This window comes from Bactrocera neohumeralis, chromosome 3, assembly GCF_024586455.1.
Source record: "Bactrocera neohumeralis isolate Rockhampton chromosome 3, APGP_CSIRO_Bneo_wtdbg2-racon-allhic-juicebox.fasta_v2, whole genome shotgun sequence".
In the NCBI taxonomy this organism is placed as follows: Eukaryota; Metazoa; Arthropoda; class Insecta; order Diptera; family Tephritidae; genus Bactrocera; species Bactrocera neohumeralis.
The window spans coordinates 18753365-18776341 of NC_065920.1; the positions used below are offsets into that span (position 1 = coordinate 18753365).

Below are 22977 nucleotides of genomic sequence, written 5' to 3' on the forward strand. Positions count from 1 at the left end.
GATAAACTTTTCTGATTTCTGCGACTTACAACTATACTAATACTTCTCTGTTGACTTTTTTTTGCAGTGCAAAGTTGCCGCTGTTCCCCACCTGCATGGCAAGAATATCGTCTGTTGTGATTCGGGCGATTTCTGTAATCGCAACATTCACCCCGAATACACACCGAAGAGCACCACCACCCCGCCCGAATTGCCAGTAAGCTCACAATCCATACATTACCTGCTCATGCTGACCTCACTGACTGTCTGCCTGACGATATTTGTGGTCGTCCTGCTGATATTCTGTGTAATGTATAGACGTCGCGAGAAGCAAGGCAAACAGCCGCGTCTCATCAGCTCTATGTGTAACAGTCAAATATCACCGCTTTCGCAATTGGTCGGACAGAGTACGGGTTCGGGTTCAGGTTTGCCACTGCTGGTGCAACGCACTATCGCTAAGCAAATACAAATCGTACGCACTGTGGGTAAAGGACGTTATGGCGAAGTGTTTCTGGCTAAGTGGCGTGATGAGCGTGTCGCTGTCAAGATCTTCTTCATGACCGAAGAGTCTTCGTGGTTCCGTGAAACTGAAATCTATCAAACTGTGCTTATCCGACACGAGAATATACTCGGTTTCATTGCGGCCGACATCAAGCACATGGGCAGTCATACACAAATGATGCTCATCACCGATTTCCACGAGAATGGCAGCCTTCATGATTATCTCTGCACATCGGTGATTACACCGCAAAAACTGCAATTGTTGGCCTACTCACTCGCCTCGGGTTTGGCACATTTGCACGACGAAATCGTCGGTACACCCGGCAAACCGGCTATAGCGCATCGCGATATCAAAAGCAATAATATACTTGTAAAGCGTAATGGTCAATGTGCAATTGCCGATTTCGGGCTGGCCGTTAAATACACCTCGGAAATGGATGAAATACAAATCGCACAAAATTCACGTGTCAGTACGCCACGCTACATGGCTCCGGAAATGCTCAATCAGACATTGAACCAACAACAATTTGAGGAATTCAAACGCGCCGATATGTACTCGGTTGGTTTGGTATTGTGGGAGATGTCCCGACGTTGTTACACACAAGTGCCCGGTTCAAATACGACCACGTGTGAAGATTATGCATTGCCCTATCACGATGTGGTGCCAGCTGATCCCACATTCGAGGACATGCACGATGTGGTTTGCATTAAGGGCTTCCGACCGCCAGTGCCGTTGCGTTGGCAGGATGACGATGTTTTGGCGACCATGTCGAAGATCATGCAAGAATGCTGGCATCCGAACCCGACGGTGCGTCTGACGGCGTTACGTGTAAAAAAGACACTCGGTCGTCTGGAGTAGGCTTGACTTTAGTCGATCAATCAATAGCGTTACGCCGCAGCAGCGTGTAAAATATGCGCAAAGCGGGCGATCGCAATAGCCATGCTACTAAAGTTGCGTGACAGTTTTACTTTTAAGTGATTGCTTTTTTTAAGTTTTAATATTAAGCTTAATTTTAATTGTGCGTAAATAATTTTAATACTAATTTTTTTTAATCAAATTACTTTTAAGCTTTTAAATTTACTCTCAATATGTAATTGTTTATATGAGAAACGCTTTGTAAATTTTCAATAGCATTGTAATGTTTTCGTTGGCAATAATTTTATCCTAGCATAAGTTTTAGTTTACTTTTTCTTAAGTGAGAATGTGCGAAGTGGAGTGTAGGCAGCTTTTCCGTACTGAAATAAGCTCTAAGAGCTGCAAGAATAATAATTTTTTGTAAAACAGCTTGCGACTTTTCAAAAAGGTTTAGCTAAGTTTTTTTTTTATTTTGGAGAATGTTAATTTTTTTATAAAAATGTTAATATTTGTAACAGTTTAATTTCTACACCGCATTAACGCTAAAAACTTGTCAAAAAAATGTCTAATTGAAATTAAATATTGCAATCTATCACTTCTAATATCAATTAATTTTGCATGTGCCTCTAAACGCTTTGTTATGTTTACTTGACACTGAAAACTTATCGATAACGTTAAATCACTATTCGCTTTTTTACTGCGTAGTTTATTAAAAGTACATTAATTTTTTTTACTATTTCTGTTCTAAATATTTGATTTTTTATACGGTGGCCATTTGAAAGCCTAATCTCCATTGTTTTTTTTAGAGACACAATTTTTTATGTTTTATAAATATTACTATACGGAAAACGTGTTTCTAACGCAATTTCTATTAGATTATGAAATGAAATTTGAACTACTTTAATTAATGTTGCCAAAATTTGTTACTTTCATGTTTATTGCGTATTGAATTTTGTTTGGTTTCACTATTTTCTTTTTAAAACGTATAAAATTGCAAGTATGTTGCAGTATATGTATTAAAACGCTTAAATATTAGAAATTTGGCCTTAAAATGGTTGTTATTGCCTTAAAATAGCTTTGTTACAGCATAAACTATACAAACTACATATTACTTATAAAAAATAAACTAGTTAGTAAAATTTGTAACTAATTGTCAGTGGAGTCTTTATAAGCGAAAAATGTGCCAGCAATTAATTAGTAAACAGTTTAAACAAAGTAATAAATAAAATTAAAAGCAAGTTTTGTGCTAAAAATGCACTAACATACTTCTTGAAACAATTGCCTTAAAGTTTTTGAGATTTAAAGAATGTCCGCCAAGTGTCACCTTAAAAGTGTAATAAAAATAAATAAAAAAAAAGTTGAAATTTAAAGTGAGAAAATAATAAATCAAGTAATATAAAAATAAAAATCAAAATCCTAACAGCTTCAAAAATTTGGAATAAAACGAAATATAAGAATGCAGTTAATAAATTATAACATATTATTGTTCAAAAAACAAAAAATTCACTGAAAAAATATAAAAAAACTTAACATTAATTAAACCAACATCGAATATTGAAGAGCAAATTGAGAACAATTTTTAAAAACAGCAAAATATTCAAAAAGTATCGAATATAAAAAATCCGAGCGAAAACTTATAAAAAGCAAAAATATAAAATATTCAAAATTCTAACCGGATGATCTGCTTTATTTTGCATAAACATTTTTCATACGAAGCAAACTATAAAAACGGAATAATAAATAAATATAAACGTGAAAGAAACTAAACTAACTTCCAGACACAATTTGTTTTATCAAAAGCTGTTTTTTCTAAAATTTACGAAAACTTGGTTTTTAACTTATTCATACACAAGAGTTGCAAAATTTTCATATTTTAATAAATTACACAAATTTGTTAATGTAACAAAAATGTTTGTATAGCAAAAAAAAAAAAACACAAACGCAAGAAGAAAACAACCTTGGGAGTTTTAGACACCAAAAGTGACTTTAAGCTTCGACATAGCCTTTGTCTAAATGAAATGATTTCAAACTCAAGTTTTCGTACACAAGAAAGAGTGGGCGCTCAGCTCACTTGCCATGAATAACGATAAAATTATTTTAAACTTCACTGCAAGCTTGCTTCATTTAATTTCTTTCCGTGCTGTAAATAGTTTTTTATTTAAAATAATTAAAAAAAAAATATAAAAATAATCTTAAAAATACGTATAAAATATATAGCTTGTAGTAAATACTGTAAAATAAGTTTTCAAAAATTGTTCTAACTGATATTGTTTGTTGTTTTGTTGTACTAAAGACGCTTTGTAACACTTACAGTGCTTTACTGCTGCTGCAAAAAAATATATTAACTACAATGAATTAAACTAATCAACAATCAACGTAAATATTTTATTGTAAAACTTTGTAAATATGGGTTTTCTAGTTGTGTAGTACAAGAAGAATTCGAAAAAAATTATTTTACAATGTAAAAGATAAAAAAATTGCAGCTAGTAAGTTATATAAAAATGAAATTCAATAAAAAATAACAAAAAATATACTATTTGCATATAAGCAAACTTTATTTGTATGTATGAACATATTAAAACCATATAAAATTTTACGTTTAACATAAAAAATATAAGTGAATAGCCCATAAGTTGATGACATAAAATAGTGCCGTCAGATTTCTGGCTAATTGTACATGTAAAACTAAAAAAGTCTTAATTTGTGTCTTTTAGTAGACACTAGTAGTTCATAAGCCATATTTACGAATAATATACATAAAAACATTATATTTAATGCTTAATTTATGTAAATCATTTACACATAAATAGTTGCAATGCAGTAAGAATTTACTTGACGATTGCAAATTCATTAAAAAAAACAACTAAAACAAATACAATTATACAATATATTATATAACGATATAAATATGTTAAAATACAATACATTTAGTATTCTGTATTTATTTAAATTTAACAAAGTAGCTGATAAGTTCAATTATTTCAAAAATAAAAATAACCACACAAAAAAATTACAAGAAAAAAATGTTGTTTTATTACTTTATTTATTTACTTATTTTCAGCAATTTTCTTATAACAGGTAAAAGTTGGCGTTTTCTTTAATTTCAGGTTTTCTTTTCTTATCTCTTCATTTATTTTATTAAAAAACATGCAAAAATACAACAAAGTTTTTAAATTTCTCACCTTTTGTGTAGAAAATATTTTTCATTTAATATTTTCTGCATGTTATTCGCATCAATTCAATTCGAAAACTTTACAAAAAGTAGCGCTGTAATGTTACCTTTCATATGCCACCTCAATCATTAAAATCGGTGCACATTTGTAGAAGTTATCGCATTTAAAAATTTTAATTCCCGCCTTTTGCACCAAAAATATTTTTCATTTAATATTTTCAGCATGTTATTTGCTTCAATTCAACTCGTAAATATTACAGCAATTAGCGCTGTAATATTACCTTTCATATGACACCTCAATCATTAAAATCGGTGCGCATTTGTAGAAGTTATCGCATTTTTAAAATTGCGTGCAAAAAAATTAGTCGGCATTGATAACCTCCTCCCACTGTGAACGAGATTTTTGTGCGACACGCCGCAATGTCACAAAACACCAGGCGACCAGAATCAACAGCAGGCGGCTGCTAATTTGCCGGAAGCACCCTGTGGCGCAAAAGTGTTGCATACCTTAAGGCGCCACGTGCAGGGTGCACTTCCGCGTTTCGTTTTTCTGCATGCTAGCACGTATATGCACATAACTCACGCAATTTTGCACGGATTTTGATAAAACAGGTGTCGTTGGAAAGCTGATGAATTGGCGGTTTTATTTTGATGAACAATTATTTTTAATATTGTATAGATATTTTTTAAATTTATGTTAACTGCACACTTTAAGTGTTGGGTGTTATCTGCTGGAATATTTTGATTTAAGCGTTAAATATGGTAGTTTAATACCTGAAAATGGTTACTTACTGTGTTTTAAGTGCAAATATTGTTTTAAGAAGAATATTAACTTCTTAGCGGGCATGTGTGGTGATATATACAACTTCTATGGCAGTTAATTATTACCGCCGAGCTATGTATGTTCTTAAAGACATTTTGCTGTAAATTATAACAAAGTTTGCAAAAAATATGCATATGTATGTATCATATATACATATTTATTTATCATATATGTATGTATGTATATTTTTTGTTTATAACATGAAATAAAGTTTTGTCGAGAAATATTAGTACTTTTTTTAATATTTTTGGTTCTTATTAAAAATTTTGATACAAAAATCATTTATATGGAAATATTTTGTTTAGAAATGTTATTTTTGCTAATATTTTTTGTTTTAGTTAATAGTTTTGATACAAAAATTACTGATATGAAAATATTTGTTGTGAAATATTAATTTGTTTAATATTTTCGGTTTTAATTAAAAGTTTTGATACAAAAAACATTGACATGAGATTTATATTTTTTAGAATATTATTTTTTTTAATATTTTCGGTTTTAATTAAAAGTTTTGATACAAAAAATATATTAAAAATATATATTTTTTAGAATATTATTTTTTTTTAATATTTTCGGTTTTTAATTAAAAGTTTTGATACAAAAAATATTTAGAAAATATATTTTTTTAGAATTTTATTTTTTTTTTTTAATATTTTGTTTTAATCAAAATTTTTGATACAAAAAATATATTAAAAATATATATTTTTTAGAATATTATTTTTTTTAATATTTGCGGTTTTAATTAAAAGTTTTGATACAAAAAACATTGACATGAAATTTATATTTTTTAGAAATATTATTTTTTTTTAATATTTTCGGTTTTAATTAAAAGTTTTGATACAAAAAATATATTAAAAATATATATTTTTTAAAATATTATTTTTTTTTAATATTTTCGTTTTTAATTAAAGGTTTTGATACAAAAAATATGTTAAAAATATATATTTTTTAGAATATTATTTTTTTTTTTTTTTTCGGTTTTTAATTAAAATTTTGATACAAAAAATATATTAAAATATATATTTTTGAATATTAAAAATATTTTCGGTTTTAATTAAAAGTTTTTATACAAAAAATACTGATATGAAAATATTTTCAGAAATATTAATTTTTTAATTTTATTGGTTTTAGTTAAAATTTTTGATGCAATAATATTTATATAAAAATATTTTGTTAAGAAATATTAATTTTTTTAGAAGGCTTACAATTTTTTATTGAAAATTAGAATTTTTTTTTGAAATTTAGGATTTTTTTCCATATTAATGTTTGTTATTTTAACTTTCGTTTCCGAAGGTTTTCAAACAACTATGATATTTTTTTTGTTTTTTTTTATTCTCAAAGACTTCTGCAATCGCCTTTAATAAATTAAAATTTTTATAAAATTTATCTATGCTGCAAAATATTTCTGTATACAAATTAAATAATTAATAATTTCTTTTTGAATATTTTTAGCTTTTAGTATCAATTAATATTAATTATAAACAAATATACTTACAAATGTGCGCATTAATAACAGCAAATCCCATATTCTCCTCACCACACTACATTAAAATTAATTATACACACCCACCCAGCGGCCCGACCGCCCACCTACCGTTTGTGCATTGCACAAGTGATGACTTTGGCATTTCGAAATAAATCGCACACACAAACACACAAACAAGTTTTTGGATCATTTTTATTACATACATACATATGTACATATATGTAAGGCCTATAATAGTTTATATGTATTTATATATACTCGAAATAAATATGCATAAATTTATAATTAATTTCATTTTAATACACACATTTGTTAAATCAATGACTATAACAACAAAAACAACAACAACAAGTAGAACATACAAAACGATCCATAACAATTTGCTCGTGTGTTTTTATTGTTGGTATTTATTGCAGTTTTCCGCTCCTTCATCTTCATCCTCGTTGCAACACTAAGCGTGTGTGTGTGTGTGTGTGTATATGTATGCAACATATAAGTATATAGGTAGGTACGCGTGTAGGTGTACATGAGCAGAATTAATCTCCAGTCATCATCTCCATGAATTCTGTAAACGAAAACAAACATTTCAATAATTTCGGCACAAAATGAAAAACTCAATTGGCACAAGTGGCAGCTAATGTGGTTGTTGTTGTTGCTGTTGCATTGTGGAACTATGTACAGCATGCAGATTTCAGTTAGTGCACTTGTGTGCTGCAGCAGTGCTGGCAGTCAATAAATAATTAATTATCTTTTGGAAAATTTCTCAGGCAAATGGCTTTATTTATAAGCAGCTATTAACGGTATACCATACTTACAGCCGATTTGATGGAATCATTTAATTTGGCAGCGTTGGGTAGTTCCAAATTTAGCTCGTTTTTTATGTGTTTTCTTTTGCGATATTTATATGTTTTTATATGGAATGCTTTGAACATTCCGCCGCACAATTTTGGCTAATTTTATGGCTGATGTTAAATTTATTTTTTGTATTTTTTCGTTTTATGCACTTAACGGTAGTTTGAAGTAGTATTTTTAATTTTTTTTTTAACCTAACCTCTAAAGGCCGAAGCAGGACTGTGATGGCCTCAGTGCTGTATTGGTTAAAGAAGTTCAATATTACTACACAGCACCTGGATTCTAGACCGATTTCGTTTCGGCAGGCATTCGGAATATCACTAAGCATATTTCTGCCATAATAAATATTCTCGTAAAAGCTAAAATCACTATGAGTCGGTTTAAGATATGTAAGTTCCTTCATGTATCGGCTTGCAAGCAACAAAGATTAAAGGGAAGGCTCGACTAAAGGCTTACTATTACCGGGTAGGTGTACTTTTTTCAATAGAATTAACGTGTCAAGCCGCCATGTTATTTTTCTTCAGTATTTTTTGGCATCTCAACATGGAAAGACTATTACGTCCTTCCCAAGCGACATCGCTTCGCTCTATGGGCTTTTGAAAAGTTCCAAGAAGGCCCGACGTTTTCGAGCCAAATTTTGTTTAGCAATGAGGCTCAATGGGTATACAAACAAGAAATATTGGCGCATTTGGGACGAAGAGCAACCTGAAGAGATTCAAGAGCTGCAATTTCATCCAGAAAAAAACAACGTTTTGGTGTGGTTTGTAGGCCGATGGAATATACGCTCCAAATTTCTGCAAAACTGATGCCGGTGAGAACGTATCTGTCAATGGCGACCATTATCGCGCTACGAGAACTAACTATAACGAGTACTTTATGCCTGAAATTGAAGCTCGTGACTTCGACGACATTTGGTTTCAACAAGATGGCGCTACTTCCCACACATCGCATCAATCAATGGATTTATTGAGAGAACACTTCGGTCGGCAGATAATTTCACGTTTTGGATCTCTAGATTGGCCGCCAAGGTCGCGTGATAACACACCTTTAGACTTTTTCCAGTAAGGATATGAAAATCTAAACACTATGCGGACAATACAGCTTCGATCTTTCGATATCACGCGTGTCATTCGTCAGTTACCAATCAAAATGCTCAACCGAGTCATCGAAAATTGAACTCAACAGATGGAGCATCTGAGACGTAGCCGCGACCAACATTTAAAAGAAATAATTAAAAAAAAATAAATGCCAAAGAAAGTTCTTTCGAATAATAATAAATATTCTTCATTAAATTTGAAGTTTCTGTGCTTTTTCTTTAAAAAAAATAAATAAATTCAACATATCCTTAAAATAGTTTTCAATCTCAAATTGAGTGATTGATCTCTGTTGGTTTTTAATCCTATTACGAAGCGAGTAACGTTTCTTCGATCACAGCCGTTATCGGAGTCAGATTTAAGAGGTATTCTAGTCAGGAGACCCGAATTTCGAGCGTTTTTTGGCTACTGATAAAAAAACACATTTGAAATTTAAAGACTAGAACACTCCCTTAAGCTTAAATGCAATTTCATGAAACCAGTAAGGCCTTCGGGAAGTGTTTCAATGATAAAATATATAAAAGTAAGAACTGCCTTAAATACTCGGCTTCTCGAACTAGTTGATCATTAAACATCATCATAGCTTAAAGCTCGGCGATACGATTGAAGTCGTAGCTTATAGTTTATTCGAATTACTTTTATAATTTTATTATAGCTTATTACTATATCAGGTTTCAAGATGACTTAGCAGGCTTTTATGAAACAACGAACCAATTGGTCCTCCTGTATTATTTCAAAAGAGGTTACAACCATTTATTGTGGCTGTCAAGGATATCAAATCTATCTTTATTATATTTGGATCGTAGTTCGCTGAGAAGCGCGCAATGTACTTGTTTTATTCGTCGCATCGGGTCATTTTAATATAAATTTTAAAAGCTCATTTCACACGTGTTTGATTGATTGTCGTTTCTTTTAAGTCGTTCGTGAGTTATAGCGTCGCAAACAAGGAGCAAAATAAAGAGAAAATACGGCATATTTTACAGTACTACAACGATAAAGGCAAAAATGCATCTCAAGCCGCCAATAAAATTTGTGCAGTTTATGGACCCGATACAGTTTCCATTTCCACCGCACAACGATGGTTTCAACCTTTTCGTTCTGGTGTAGAGGTGGTCGAAGATGTCCACGCTATGGAAGGCCTGTCGTCAATGTTGCGATAAAATCGCTGAATTGGTCGAAAAGACCGGCATGTACTAGACCTTGTATCGGTCAAATATACATGAGTCATCAAAAATTCATTTCAATTCAAATATAAAAAAAAATTCAATAAAAATACCGCAAGACTTTTTTGACAACCCATTACGTAAAGGAATTATCAAAGTCTTTCAGAATATCCGGTCTTTGACAAGTTAAAGTTCTCTTGGAAACATTCCTGATTCACTCACTCAAGAAGCTTTCAGGTATCATCAGTCTTTAGAAGCCCTGTGTTAAATTAAGGATAATCGGATGACCATGAAAAGGGATATAGGCACTTTTCTGGTTAAATTGGCCGCCATGAAGTTGAAAAGAAAGGGTGAAAAAATGCATCTAAGTCTTATTTACTACCAGATGAACTATTTTCAGATTATTTATCAACCGATTATTTATTGCTCAATATTTATGCGACCAAATTTCTTTCGAAAAACTATTGAAAGTTTTAAGCTGACGATCATTTGAAAACTAATTCTTCGAATGTTTCCGAAAAAGTCTTATGAGTCCATATTTTCATCGACAAAACTATGAATAAAATAGACTCTATCATAAAAAATTGTATGGAAACAACTTTCTATATGGAAATAAAATTTAAGCTCCTTGTGATTTAATGGAGTTCAAACCAATAAAATTAAATTTTCGACTATAAAAGACACTACTTTAACAAAATATTTAAATAATTTCTATCGCATTGTTAGTAAAGCCACCACCTTAATTACTGCATAAAAAAATATTAGTTAAAATCATTAGCAACTCACCATCAAAATCAACAGTTCCCGAACCGTCAGTATCGATTTCCGCAATAATACCATCCAAATCACTTGAGGAGAGTTTATCATCCAAAGCCGAGAGAATTTCCTTCAAAGTGGATGTGGTAATGTAACCGTTACCCTCACGATCGTACAAACGGAAAGCTTCTTTCAATTCTTTTTGTATAGCCTCGGTATCCTCCTCTTCGAGGAAATGTGCCGCGATATTACAGAAACCATCGAAATTTACTTTGCCGGTATCTTCGGGATCATTCTCATCGACGAGATCTTGCAATTCGCTCTCATCGAACATTTGACCCATACTATTCAGGATGGTCTTGAGGCGGAGTGTTTCAATGAAACCGGTCTTTTGGGTGTCGAACATTTGGAATGCTTTGCGCATGATGTCCATTTTCTCATCATCCTCCTACAAATGTTTAAAGAAAGAAGAAGAAGAAGAAGAAAAATTAGTGATGATTAAAAAAATGACTAACTGTAAAACACTATAAAATATTTTTTTAAGCAAGGGAAGTAACAATAATTGGCCTCTAGCTGACTTATCACCTGTGGAATTTTTCATTAAAGATCCCTTAAAGAGTTTTTTCAAGTTTTCATATGCAACTTGATGTATTTTAGGAAACTAAAGTAAAAAACAAAGAACTCCATTTCCGTTGGAGCAGTGTCACATAATCAAGGTTTAAAAATGAACTATGTTATTTTTTGGAAAATATAATTCCTATGTAAAAAATAAACAGTTACATAAATAAGATAACCCAAAGCTGAATGGAAAAAAGCCAGGTAGAAGCATCTAGCTAGATTTATCTCCCAGGTTTTGCCAGACTGAGCTTGAAATATATTCTAACCTAGCGAGGTAGGGATTGATATTAACCACTTTAACAAATTTGAACGAAACTCAAGAAGATCTCAATCTAAGATAATGTGTTGGTCAAATTGTAGAACTTTTTGGGTATGCTACCTTTGGCTGGAGGATTAATCCTAATGTCTAACCTAACCTATGTTGTTTTAAGTGCGAGTTTTCGGGGCTCTAAAAGTCGATTTGTAAGATCAGCACCAACCATAATATCTTCAAGAAGATGAAGTGTGCAAAAAAAAAAAATATTAATTAAGCTGATGGCTTGGGACGACTCAGATTTGTCGCATGTCATGATTTATAATTTGGGAGAAAATGTCGGGAACACTTTTTAATAAAAATGCCGACTTATTATTAATATTTTCAGAGTCCCACAAATGTATATACTATATGTACAGTTTAAAATGATATTTTTGAAAAAATTTATATGTACATATGTATATCTAAGCATCAACAAAAGCTACTCAAAGGTTAAAGGTAACTAACTCAGATTTTCAGAGTTGCAAAAGACGAAACAAATGGTAAAAAAAAAATTTTATAAAAAACGAGATTAAAAAATTGTTTGCTGTATAGACGTTTTAATGCTTTAAACAATTGTTTTTTTTGGATTTTATCACTTTAGAAAACTTTTCGACTAGTTTGAGACTTTTTTTGAGTTCGTCTGTTGGTAAAATTTGGGGTTTTAAAGTTTATGATATAACAGTTTTGGAACCTTATAACCAAAAATCGATGTATTCAAACGTTTTTAGTACACTACATATTTAATATCTTTTTTGAAATAATTTTCTAAAAAAAATAAAAAAATTTTAAATTGAAGTTGACGTGTTTTGAACGTATTTTTTAACTTAAACAGAATAGCTAACTTTTTTTATATTTTTTTTATAAATCAATTTAATTTTTTTATTTGTTTTACAGAAAATTATTTCAAAAATGATAAACTAATTTTGAAAAAAAAAAATTATAAATTTTTAATTTAAATTTTTTAAAAATAATTTTAATTAATTAAAATTAAAACTTTTTTTTAATATTATTTCAAAAATGATATTAATTAATTAATTTTTAATTTACATTTTTTTAATTTTTTTTTAAATAATTTGAATAAAAAAATAAAATTAAAATTAATTAAAATTTATTTTTTTATTTTTGTTTAATTCAAATTAATTAATTAATATCATTTTTGAAATAATTTTCTATCAAACAAAACAAAATTAAATTGAAGTTCGGGTATTGTGAATAGGTATAGGTATGATATTAATTAGTTAACTAATTTTTCTTCTTTTTTTAAGTAATTTTGACAAAAAAAAAATAAATTTTTTATTTAAATTTTTTTAAAATAATTTTAATTAAAAAAAAATTTTACAATTTTTTTAATATTTTTCAAAAATGACATTAATTAATTAATTGTTAATTTGCAATTTTTTTATTTTTTTAAATAATTTTTAAAAAAATAAAATTAAAAAATAAAATTAAAATTAATTAATTAATATCATGTTTGAAATAATTCTTTATCAAACAAAAAAAATTAAATTGAAGTTCGGGTATTATGAATAGGTATTTTTTAACTGAAACAGTATTAGCTATACATTTTTTTATTAAAACAATAAATAATTAAAATTTTTGTATTAAAAAATATAATTAAATAATAATTAAATTTTTATAATAATAATAAAGTCTGGTTGTGAAACTGTTGATGTTGTGGTGTTACTCTTGACTTAAAACAGAAAACAAACTCTAGTATTACAGATGTTGGTATTATGCAACACTTCATTTAGATATAGTAGGTTTCGCAATGTCTTTTTTAAATCCACAAAATTTAACTTGAGACAAATTTTATTATTACATAATTTTCGCATAAGCTTTTTGTTTAAAAAAAAATGGCATTCGTAGCCGTTTTTCAAAACTGTTGGATTATTTTATTTTATGTCTCGTAACTGTTTTTTTTTTTTAATATTTTTAATATTAATTATTTTTAATATTTTTTTTTAATTTTTTATATTTATTATTTATAAATTTTTTATATTTTCCATTTTTATTATTTCTATATTTAATTTTTTTCACAAACTTTTTGCTCAAAAAATGGCTTTCGTGGCTTTTTTAAAAACTGTTAGAAATATTTTTGTATTATTTATTTATTTTAATTATATTATTTTATATTTTGAAGTAACTGTTTTTTAATATTTTTTATATTTAGTATTTATAATATAAATTTTTAAAATGTTTATATTTATTTTTAAAATGTTTATATTTAATTTTCAAACATTTTGTCATTTTTTTCATTTTAATTATTTATATATAATATTTTCCTCATTTTTTTCACAAACTTTTTGCTCAAAAAATGACTTTCGTAGCTACTTTTAAAACTTTTGAATATAGAATTCTATTATTTTATTTTATATTTTAAAGTAACTGTTTATTAATATTTTTTATGCTTATTATTTATAATATTTTTTTAATTTTTTTATTTATTATTTATAATATTTATTTTTTTTTTAATTTTTTAAATTATCTTATTATATCTTATATATTTTCTTTTAAATTTTTTATATTTATTATTTATACATTTTTTTATTTTTTCAATTTTTTAATTTTTTCCATTTTTATTATTTATATACATATGTATCTTCCAAATTTTTGGTTTTTTTTTAATTTTCCACACACTAATTACCATTTTGTAAGATTAAATGAACGCTGCTAAAAATTGAAAATTGAACACTTAAACACCCTCTAGGGACACAGGTCACAAAAACACACGTCGTCTACGACTCTTGTACTCGGTTTATCGCGTCGGCGATTACCACTTTCGCACTTCCACGGTGGATGAGAATCGCTGATAAACTAAAACACTAAATGTGCAAAATCAATATTTATAACATTATAAGTACATATGTATGTATGTGCACATGTATGTTTGCATGTGATCAAGTCCATTTGCATATACATATAGTACATATATGCGTGTGTATGTGTGTAGTTGTTCTCCAACCCATAGCGCATATTGACTAATATATAGCGGAAAATTCATACTCGCACGCACACAATACAATACAAGCACAGTAAAGTCAACTAACCAACGAAACCACCGAAGCAGCCAAAAAATCTATCCATCCATCCATCTAGTCATCCTTCCAACCGCCAACCGCCAACCACTTGCCGCCACAACGCGTCCACAATAAATATATTCATGCATACACACGCACACATAGATGTTTTTGCAAACACACACACATACATACATACGAAGGTGTGTGGTTATGCAGTCTGATCTTACTCGAAGGTACTTCAGGCAACACCAGCACCAAAATATGGCCTCATCGCCCTGCCTGTCATTTTCCATCGGCACTCGTTTGCCAGCAACAGTTCATCGTCAGCGTCGTAAGCGTCAGTGCCAGCGTTAGCGCCAACGCCACTGACTGCCAAATATGCATACATACATACATATATGTGTATATATGTATGTGCATTTGGATACCTCAACGCCCTCACCAGCATTTTGCCTGCGCAATCTGCCAAGTCATCTAGCAACCTAGCAAGCTAGCTAGATACTATCTGCCCACTTAGTCACCCAACGCTTCGTACCCCCCGATCCATATTCGGTTGTACTACTGTATCCGACCGTGGATCATTCAGTTTTGAGTGTGAATATTTGGTTGCTCAAGATATTGTTTTGTGGCTGCGCGTTTGCGTGTGTTTAGATTCCTTTTTGCTTGTTGTAGTTGTTGCATTGGCTTTTCCTTTTTTCCGTGCGCCAAGTTTAAGTTTGTGTATACTTGTAGATCATTTTGTTGTTGCTGTTTTTGTTTTTTTTTTGGTTATAAGTTGCGGGCATTGGAATTTTTGCGGCTACTGTTCATCATCAAATTATTTCGAGTTTTTTTCTGAAATTTATTTTATTCACTTTGGCCACGCTTCATAGACGTGTTTGTGTTTTTGCTTTTGTTGTTGATCGTCTGCTCCACAGCGAGGATACTGGCGGTGCAGACACATGTTCCTGCGATGGTATTCACATAGGGATATACATACAAACATACACACCTACACATCTACATCTACACATACATATATCTATGATCATAAATATATGCGAATGGCATTCGCGTAATCTTTTTGGAGATCAAAAATTTTATTTTGGCCACCATGACGATTCCACAACATAGTATAACTTTATTTGCACGCAATATTTCTATACATAGCCACACATATAAATTATATACAACAAACACATTTGTATGTTTGTCGTCGGCATTCGTGCAACGGATCTTTGGTTAATGTAATAATTTAGCGTTATAATTTGCGAGGGCGACTGTGCGCGTGCGGAAGTGATTGTTCGATTAGGAATTTCGCAAAGAATATGCGACAAATATTTTTATAATGTCTCCGCTGAGTCGACAATGTGACCCATTGAGAACTGTTTGTGTATTGGCATTTCGATCGTTGGAAAATTTCAATGTTCAAGATCACAGATGTTAGCAAATGTTTGTTAGATAATAAAAATTATTGTGTTGCTTGAATTTTTTCTGAGAAAAGGCATATAATATTCAGCGATCTTCATTATAGGGAGTTTTAGAAGTATATTCGTCTAGTAACATCTTTATTCTGCTTGAATGACAGTTATATATAAGCTACATACATATATTGGTCTGATATACAGTCTGTCAAGTAAGAGCGTGGTCGACTTTACCGACAGTTAATACAAGATTTCGCTCTAGTTCCTCCGCGAGCCGATAGAGGGAAGCTTTGTCCTTGATGCATTATCAACAAAGGTTAGTTGTCGTTGATCTTTTGAAAGAGAATCACGTTAAACGCCATGAGTGCTAAGTACGCGTCGCGCTACGAAGCTGTGTTCCTTTGCATCCACCCGAAAGGTCCCAAAATGTCGCAATCAGCGGCTGCTAAATATATGAGAAAGTCGAAGGCATTTGTACAGAAGTGGATACAGCGATATATAGTGGCTAAAAATGTCGATGATTTACCAAAACGTGGTTCGATAGGAAAATTGAACAAAAAAGGTGAAAAAAGAATAGTGAGTCTGTTTTCGCGGAATCCTGCTTTAACACTGCGGCAAGGACAAGCAAAATTAATGGCAAAAGGTTTAGATATCCTCCTATCCGAACTCTTCTTCATACTCATGATCTGAAATGGCGCAACGCAATGAAGAAGCCTCTGTTGACTGAAAAACTTGTGACAAAGCGACTCGCTTGGGCGCATGAGAATATTGATAGAGATTTTGAAAATGTCATTTTTACTGATGAATGTTCTATATGGGCACGTTCTGTTCTCACGCGAGCCTGGTCAACTTCCACCAATAGGCTTGTTCAGCGGACCGTAAAACATGGAATAACGGTGCATCTTTGGGGCTGCTTCTCAAAGCAGGGATTCGGCACTTTGTACCTCTTTACTGACAACCTAAATGCCGAGAAAATGGTAAAAATCTACAAAAAGGCTTTACTGCCATCTGCCAAACGATGGCTCATCAGAAAAAATGAAGATTGGATTCTGCAGAAGGACAACGATCCTAAACACCGAGGCAAGCTCTGTATTCAGTGGAAAACTCAATCTGGCATCGTTACATTGGATTGGCCGTCGCAGTCGCCCGACGCAAACCCTATTGAAAATGTGTGAGCATATATTAAACAGAAACTTCGTGGAAGACGCACGTACACTTTGAAGCAGTTGTCTAATAAAAAAGTTATCCATACAAGGTTAGATTATTTTAGGTTAGACGGTTGATCTAGAGAGATCGCATGTGGACTGCTATATGTAGTCCTTTGTGAAGCCATAAAAAAGAACTCCTGTGTTCGAACTTATAAATTAGTAAAACGATTAGTAGCCAATACAAATTTGCACAGGCGTTTAATTTCCACTCCCGCCAGTTCGGTCTGAATCGATGTCTGAAAGTGCGCGCTCCCAAGTGTTTAAGTCGTAACCTCCCAAACGCGGGACAGTCAGGAAAAAAAGTGTTGAGTTGTTTCCACCTTATCTTCTTCTATACAGCTACTGCAGATGGCGTCTGGTAAGGTTCCAAACCTTACAGCATGGATGCCGATAGGGGAATGGTCTGTTAAAAGATTCACAACAAGGGAGAGGCTAGCCTTGCTGAGGGCAAAGAGATCACTAAATCTCTTGCGAAAGATGTTGAGCCAAAAGGCTTTTGCGACAGCGCATGTACCGATGGTGGCCCAGCGCTGGCCAAGCTTCCGCTAAGCCCAGCTACATATCTAATAGTAGAACATAAAAGGATACGGAAGCAACGACGCGCTCCCAATTAGCGAAAGCGGTTCTAGAGTACCTTTCCTTGCTAGCTCATCAGCTTTATGATTTCCTGCGATTCCGCTGTGGCTTGGCATCCATACCAGTCTTATCACAAAGACACTTGATGTTATTTATAGCGCAGTAAGGTAGTCCTTGATCAACACTGTTAATGAGTTCAAAACCGCTTTGCTATCTGAATGGATGGTCACTTTTCTGAAGGAGGCTGCACTACGGAACAGTAAATCTACTGCTACCTTAATGGCTGCAACAAGGACTTGAGTTTGGTCGGTCAGTTTGTATGGTATTCCGGTATGACTTTTGGCCTTCACGGCCAGTGAAAACTTGCTGAACTCGGATACTACTCGAACTATGATTTCAGAACTGAAGCTTTTGGAATTTGTTGAACCCTCGGCTTGTGGTCGAGGTATTCCGTCACATCAGTATGTGGGAACAACACCCTGCAGAAAGGCTTGCGGGTTAATGCCGATTATGCCTCTGTTCCATTAAAATACGTTCCCTTGCCGTCATCATTAAATTGATATGGTATGTGTACGTTCGGAGAACTCCCTCTTTGCGGTGGTTGGCTCGGAATGCATTGTCGGCGTGCGTTACCTCGCGTCTTGGATCCTTATCAGAGACGATCTTGAGGTCGTTAAAAGCCACTACCATTAGGGGATTGTATAGCACGAAAACAAGAAAAAACCGAAACGGGGGCGGGTGCAAATATGTCGAAAACGACCTTATCACATAATGTATGGATCACGATCTGCAGTGATGGAATCGTACTCCACGAAAAGCAGAGAAAAAAACTTCCCTTTGAAAGCGCTACTGAGGGCTTAAGATATAAAACCTGCCGGCTGAATACGTTGTAGGTGGGGTAGAGGTACAAGGCGGAAACGATAGCACCAGGCCAGCAGAGGAACTTCTGCTAGGTTAGTGGTGAGTTCGTGGACTATAGGCAAAAGTAAAAAGCAGACCACGGCAGCTAAGAATTAGAAGTCAGGCTGCAAATTATAGCTAACCACAGTAGCAGGCACACTGTTTAGGAATTTGAGCAGCAAGCCAGCACACTTGAGTGTGTTCAAAGTGTGCTTATATCGCGGATCAGTGGGCTCGAGTAAGATCCAATATATCCAATATGCGGTTAAGTGTTACAGTTCACATGAGGGTAAATTATCCCTCGTAAGAAGCCTGTTACTTCCATACCAACGTTCAGCGAAATCAATAAACGGATTGACACACTAGAACTGGGAGTATGCGATCGTAGCAGGAAAGATTAAGAGGTCTCTCACTAGGATTGCAGGAATCTTCCATTGGTCTCAAATTTAAAAAGACAATCAGCACATTTGTATAATAGCCCTTAGAGGACGATCTACAAAACCAACTATAGCCACACCGCAACCACTTATCTGTCAACGAAGCTCACCTACTACAAAGGCTTTCAATTGTTATTGTTGTTCTGGCAAACGCCCACAAAGCTGTAAAACAAATAGTCAACATAACACATTAAAACTTATGAATTTTGTTTTCAATTTGTAATAACATAAATGTAAAAGGAAAAAAAGAAGCGAAGAAGAAATCACTCATTATGTGGAACATTACCGATGGCGAAATACCAAATTTTTAGGCGAGCAAAAAATTACCAATTAAAATAGTTTATTTTAGAGCAAATAAAAAATTATGTACTTACTATAAATAAAAATTGAAATTTCTTTTGGCCTGTACATACATACATACATACATATGTATGTTTTGGTGTACAAGTGTTGATGCAAGAACAACAACATTCGAACAAAATTCGCAGTGACGCTGCTCAAGTGGTGGCCATAGCTGGTGGATAGGTGCGTGTGCGTATGTATGTACATATGTATGTATGTATATCAAACGTCATCATTAGTGGCAAGAGAATTGACAATGACAACAACAAAATCGCATGTAACTGAATGTTGACGAGGGAAACTCGTTAAATCCATAGTTTCTTTGATTTTAAAGTATTTTTATTGTTTTTAATAACAGGGTTGGTTGATACATGTGAAATTCTTTGAGGTTCTAACTCATGGGCCGAATTTTCATCTTCGAATCGCTGCTGAATCGAAACAACATCGATGCAATTCTGGAACAGACGCTCACTGATGATAAAAGGTACTTATGTCACTTATGACAACGTAAAGTGATAAAGGTCCCTACCGAATAGCGCTAAGCTGGCGCAAACTGTGGCCAAGCCAGGGTTTTTGAGGGATTGGCAGGGAATTAGTTTTTATAAGCTGCTCCCATATAGCCCAACTCTTAAATCGGACATATACTGCCAACTTTTAGACCATGCCTTGGAAAGAAGCAATCCCCCAAAAGTTAGCCAATAGGAGAGGAATTGTGTTCCATAGGGCAACGTCAGGACACACACATTGATAGTGACTCGCTAGAAGCTCCGGAAGCTTGGTTGAGCTTCGGAGTGGTACCAAGTGAAAATTAGCTATTCTTTTCCATCACGAATCATTTTGTTGGAAAAAAATTCGCCTTAATAAAAGCTTGTGAAAAACGGCTATCAAAAACTGGCCAGATTTTCACCAAATCTTAGAAGATATCCATGAAAAGCGGATCGACTCGCACCACCTCTTCGTCGATTTCATACCTGCTTTGGACAGCACGAAAAGGCGCAGCATTTATGCCGCTACATCTGAATTTGGTATCCCCGCAAAACTAATACGGCAGTGTAAACTGACTTGATCAAAAACCAAAAGCTCCGTCAGGATCGCGAAGGACCCCTCCGAGCCGTTCGATACCAAACGAGATTTCAGACAAGGCGGCTCCCTATCGTGCTACTTCTTCAATCTACTCCTGGAGAAAATAATTCGAGCTAAAGATTTGAATAGAGAAGCTAAAATCTTCTACAAGAGTGTACAACTGCTAGGTCTGATAGTGAACGAGGGCAAGACGAAATATCTCCTGTCGTCACACAAACAGTCGTCGCACTTGCGACTAGGCTCCCACGTCACTGTTGATGGTCATAACTCGTAGATAATTTCGTCTAACTTGGAACCGGTATTAAAAGCAACAACAATGTCAGCCTCGAAATCCAACACAGTATAACTCTTGCCAACAGGTGCTACTTCGGACTTGACGAACAAAGATCAAATTCTACAAGTCACTCCTCATACCTGCCCTATTATATGGCAGCGGCATGGACGGACAACATCTACGTTCATGTCGTCCAAATGTATAAAAAGACTCCAGGCCGCAGAGTATTCGACGTAGTATCCGCTGAGGGAAGCAGAGGAGGAGGAAGACCTTCGCTCCGTTGAAAAGACCAAGTGGAGAAGGACCTGGCAACACTTAGAACTGGCGCTTGACTATAACCGCTTAAGCGGTGTCTACGTTTACAAAGAAGAAGACCTGTTATTACTCCACGAGTTATGTTGACGAATTTGATACCTAGGATTCAATTTTCCCTTTATAAAATTTCTGCACGATTTTTAATTTTAGTACTGCTTGAAAAAAGTTTTAAAAACTTCAACTGATAAAGGATAATGCTTGAATGATGATGCAGGAAAAATTCGAAAACTCACTCTCTCATCTAACCGCCCTCGTACTATGTATTGATATCGGTACATATGTATGTATGTACGCATGTAGGTACGTAGGGACTTTCTCAATTTTCTCTTTTGGCTATTTCAATCGCCTCATTTCGATTAATTTCGCGCCACTTTTCCTTTGGTCCACTTTGGAAAAGCACTAAGGAGCAGGTGGCGCAAAAAATACACTAAAGGGCAGGAAGAGTAGGCGGAGTAGGCGTTCACCGTACAGACGACTTCTTTGCCACAACGTCTGTCTACAACAACAATAACAACAAAATTGCAATAATAAACATTTCTTTAAATAAGTACGTGCAAAAAAATATATAGACACATACCGATGTATATAATGTTAGTCTATGTAAATATACATATGTACATATGTACATATATCAACAAGCACAGCGGTACTTGTGGGTGGGTAATTATGCTGCTCAGCTGGTAATTTGCAATATCTACCTACAACAATTTATTCAGATTTCGACAAATTTGTGGCTTGTTTTTTCCGAATGTCTTTCACTTAGGTGAGTGCTTGTGTCTATATACACATACCTTTACTTATTTTTATTTTTATTTGTTTTTGTAGTTTACGCTTTTTCTCTTCGGTTTTTATTTTTTGAAAATCCACTATATTTTGTTCATATTTTTAGTTGATTATAGTAAGTTAAAAGTATTTGCATTATTTGCCAAAAGACCATCGCGCACAGCAGCAACAGCAGAGGCAGCAGCATCGCCAACACCAGCTGCTTTGCCGTGTACGCCCTGCAGCCCGCAAGCCTTAGATCGCGCATATTTTCCACAGTACATGGCACGTATTTTCTTTTATAAATACTACATACGAACCCATGACCAACGTTCAGAGATCAGCTGTCACCGAGCCGACTACACGCACACATAGTCGAGAATATTCGTTTCGATGATGTGGGTGATACCCAATGGACAAAGTTGATTCATGCAAAACTTGTTTGATACATTATGGATTATTTTTCTCTTACTAATATCGCAGCAAACATTTTTATACCGGAACGAGTTTACGGTAATCGCAGAAATTCGGACAAATAGTAATGAATTAATTAAAATATTGGCAATAAACCCATAGAGACTTCTTCTTTACTGGGGTAGACACCGCTTACGCGGTTATAGCCGAGTTAACAAGAGCGCGCGCTATGTCAATGTCGTATCTAGGGCTCATAATTTCATCGTATGCTTTAAGAACAATAAATCTTTCGCAGAACTTTTCTCTCAAAAAGTACTCGAAACGTGGACTCATCAGATATTGTCATCGTCCATGCCTTTGCATAGAAGATGATACCTACTCTATTTAGTTCTGCAGCTCGAATATTGATACTAACATAACATAACTATCCTAGAGGCAGTAATGTACCCAAATGTCTTTCAAACACCTGCAACATGCCGTAACAGAGTATAATAGCTTTGGTCACCAAACGGTTATTTGTAATAGCTAAAACTAATCAAAACGACGAGACGAGGTCTGTCCATATGTACGTACGTCCGTCCACGCAAGTGATAACTTAAGTATAAACAAAACAAAAGATTCCTTACAAGAACTTTGATCGGTCAATTTGTA

At 33.3% G+C, this 22977-nt stretch overlaps 2 protein-coding genes across 7 annotated transcripts in view; one reads left to right on the forward strand and one right to left on the reverse strand.

Moving 5' to 3' along the window:
• Nucleotides 1–3953, forward strand: part of LOC126754150 (bone morphogenetic protein receptor type-1B) — a 245045-nt gene extending 241092 nt beyond the window's left edge. For all 4 annotated transcript variants that reach the window (XM_050466092.1, XM_050466093.1, XM_050466095.1 and 1 more), the window contains one exon: nt 68–3953. In XM_050466092.1, coding sequence (XP_050322049.1) covers nt 68–1339 — 1272 coding nt within the window. In that variant the 3' untranslated portion in view covers nt 1340–3953. The remainder of the gene's footprint in view (nt 1–67) is intronic.
• A 3139-nt stretch (nt 3954–7092) lies between these two features.
• LOC126754008 (troponin C) overlaps nt 7093–22977 on the reverse strand; it is a 41629-nt gene continuing 25744 nt past the window's right edge. For 2 of the 3 annotated variants that reach the window (XM_050465836.1, XM_050465835.1), the window contains exons 2-3: nt 10710–11127; nt 7093–7379 (exon numbers count right to left, since the gene is read on the reverse strand). In XM_050465836.1, the coding sequence (XP_050321793.1) occupies nt 7351–7379; nt 10710–11112 (432 nt within the window). In that variant the 5' untranslated portion in view covers nt 11113–11127 and the 3' untranslated portion in view covers nt 7093–7350. Of the gene's footprint in view, nt 7380–10709; nt 11128–14236; nt 14395–22977 lie in introns of those variants that run through there. The other variant, XM_050465834.1, reaches the window with a different exon arrangement.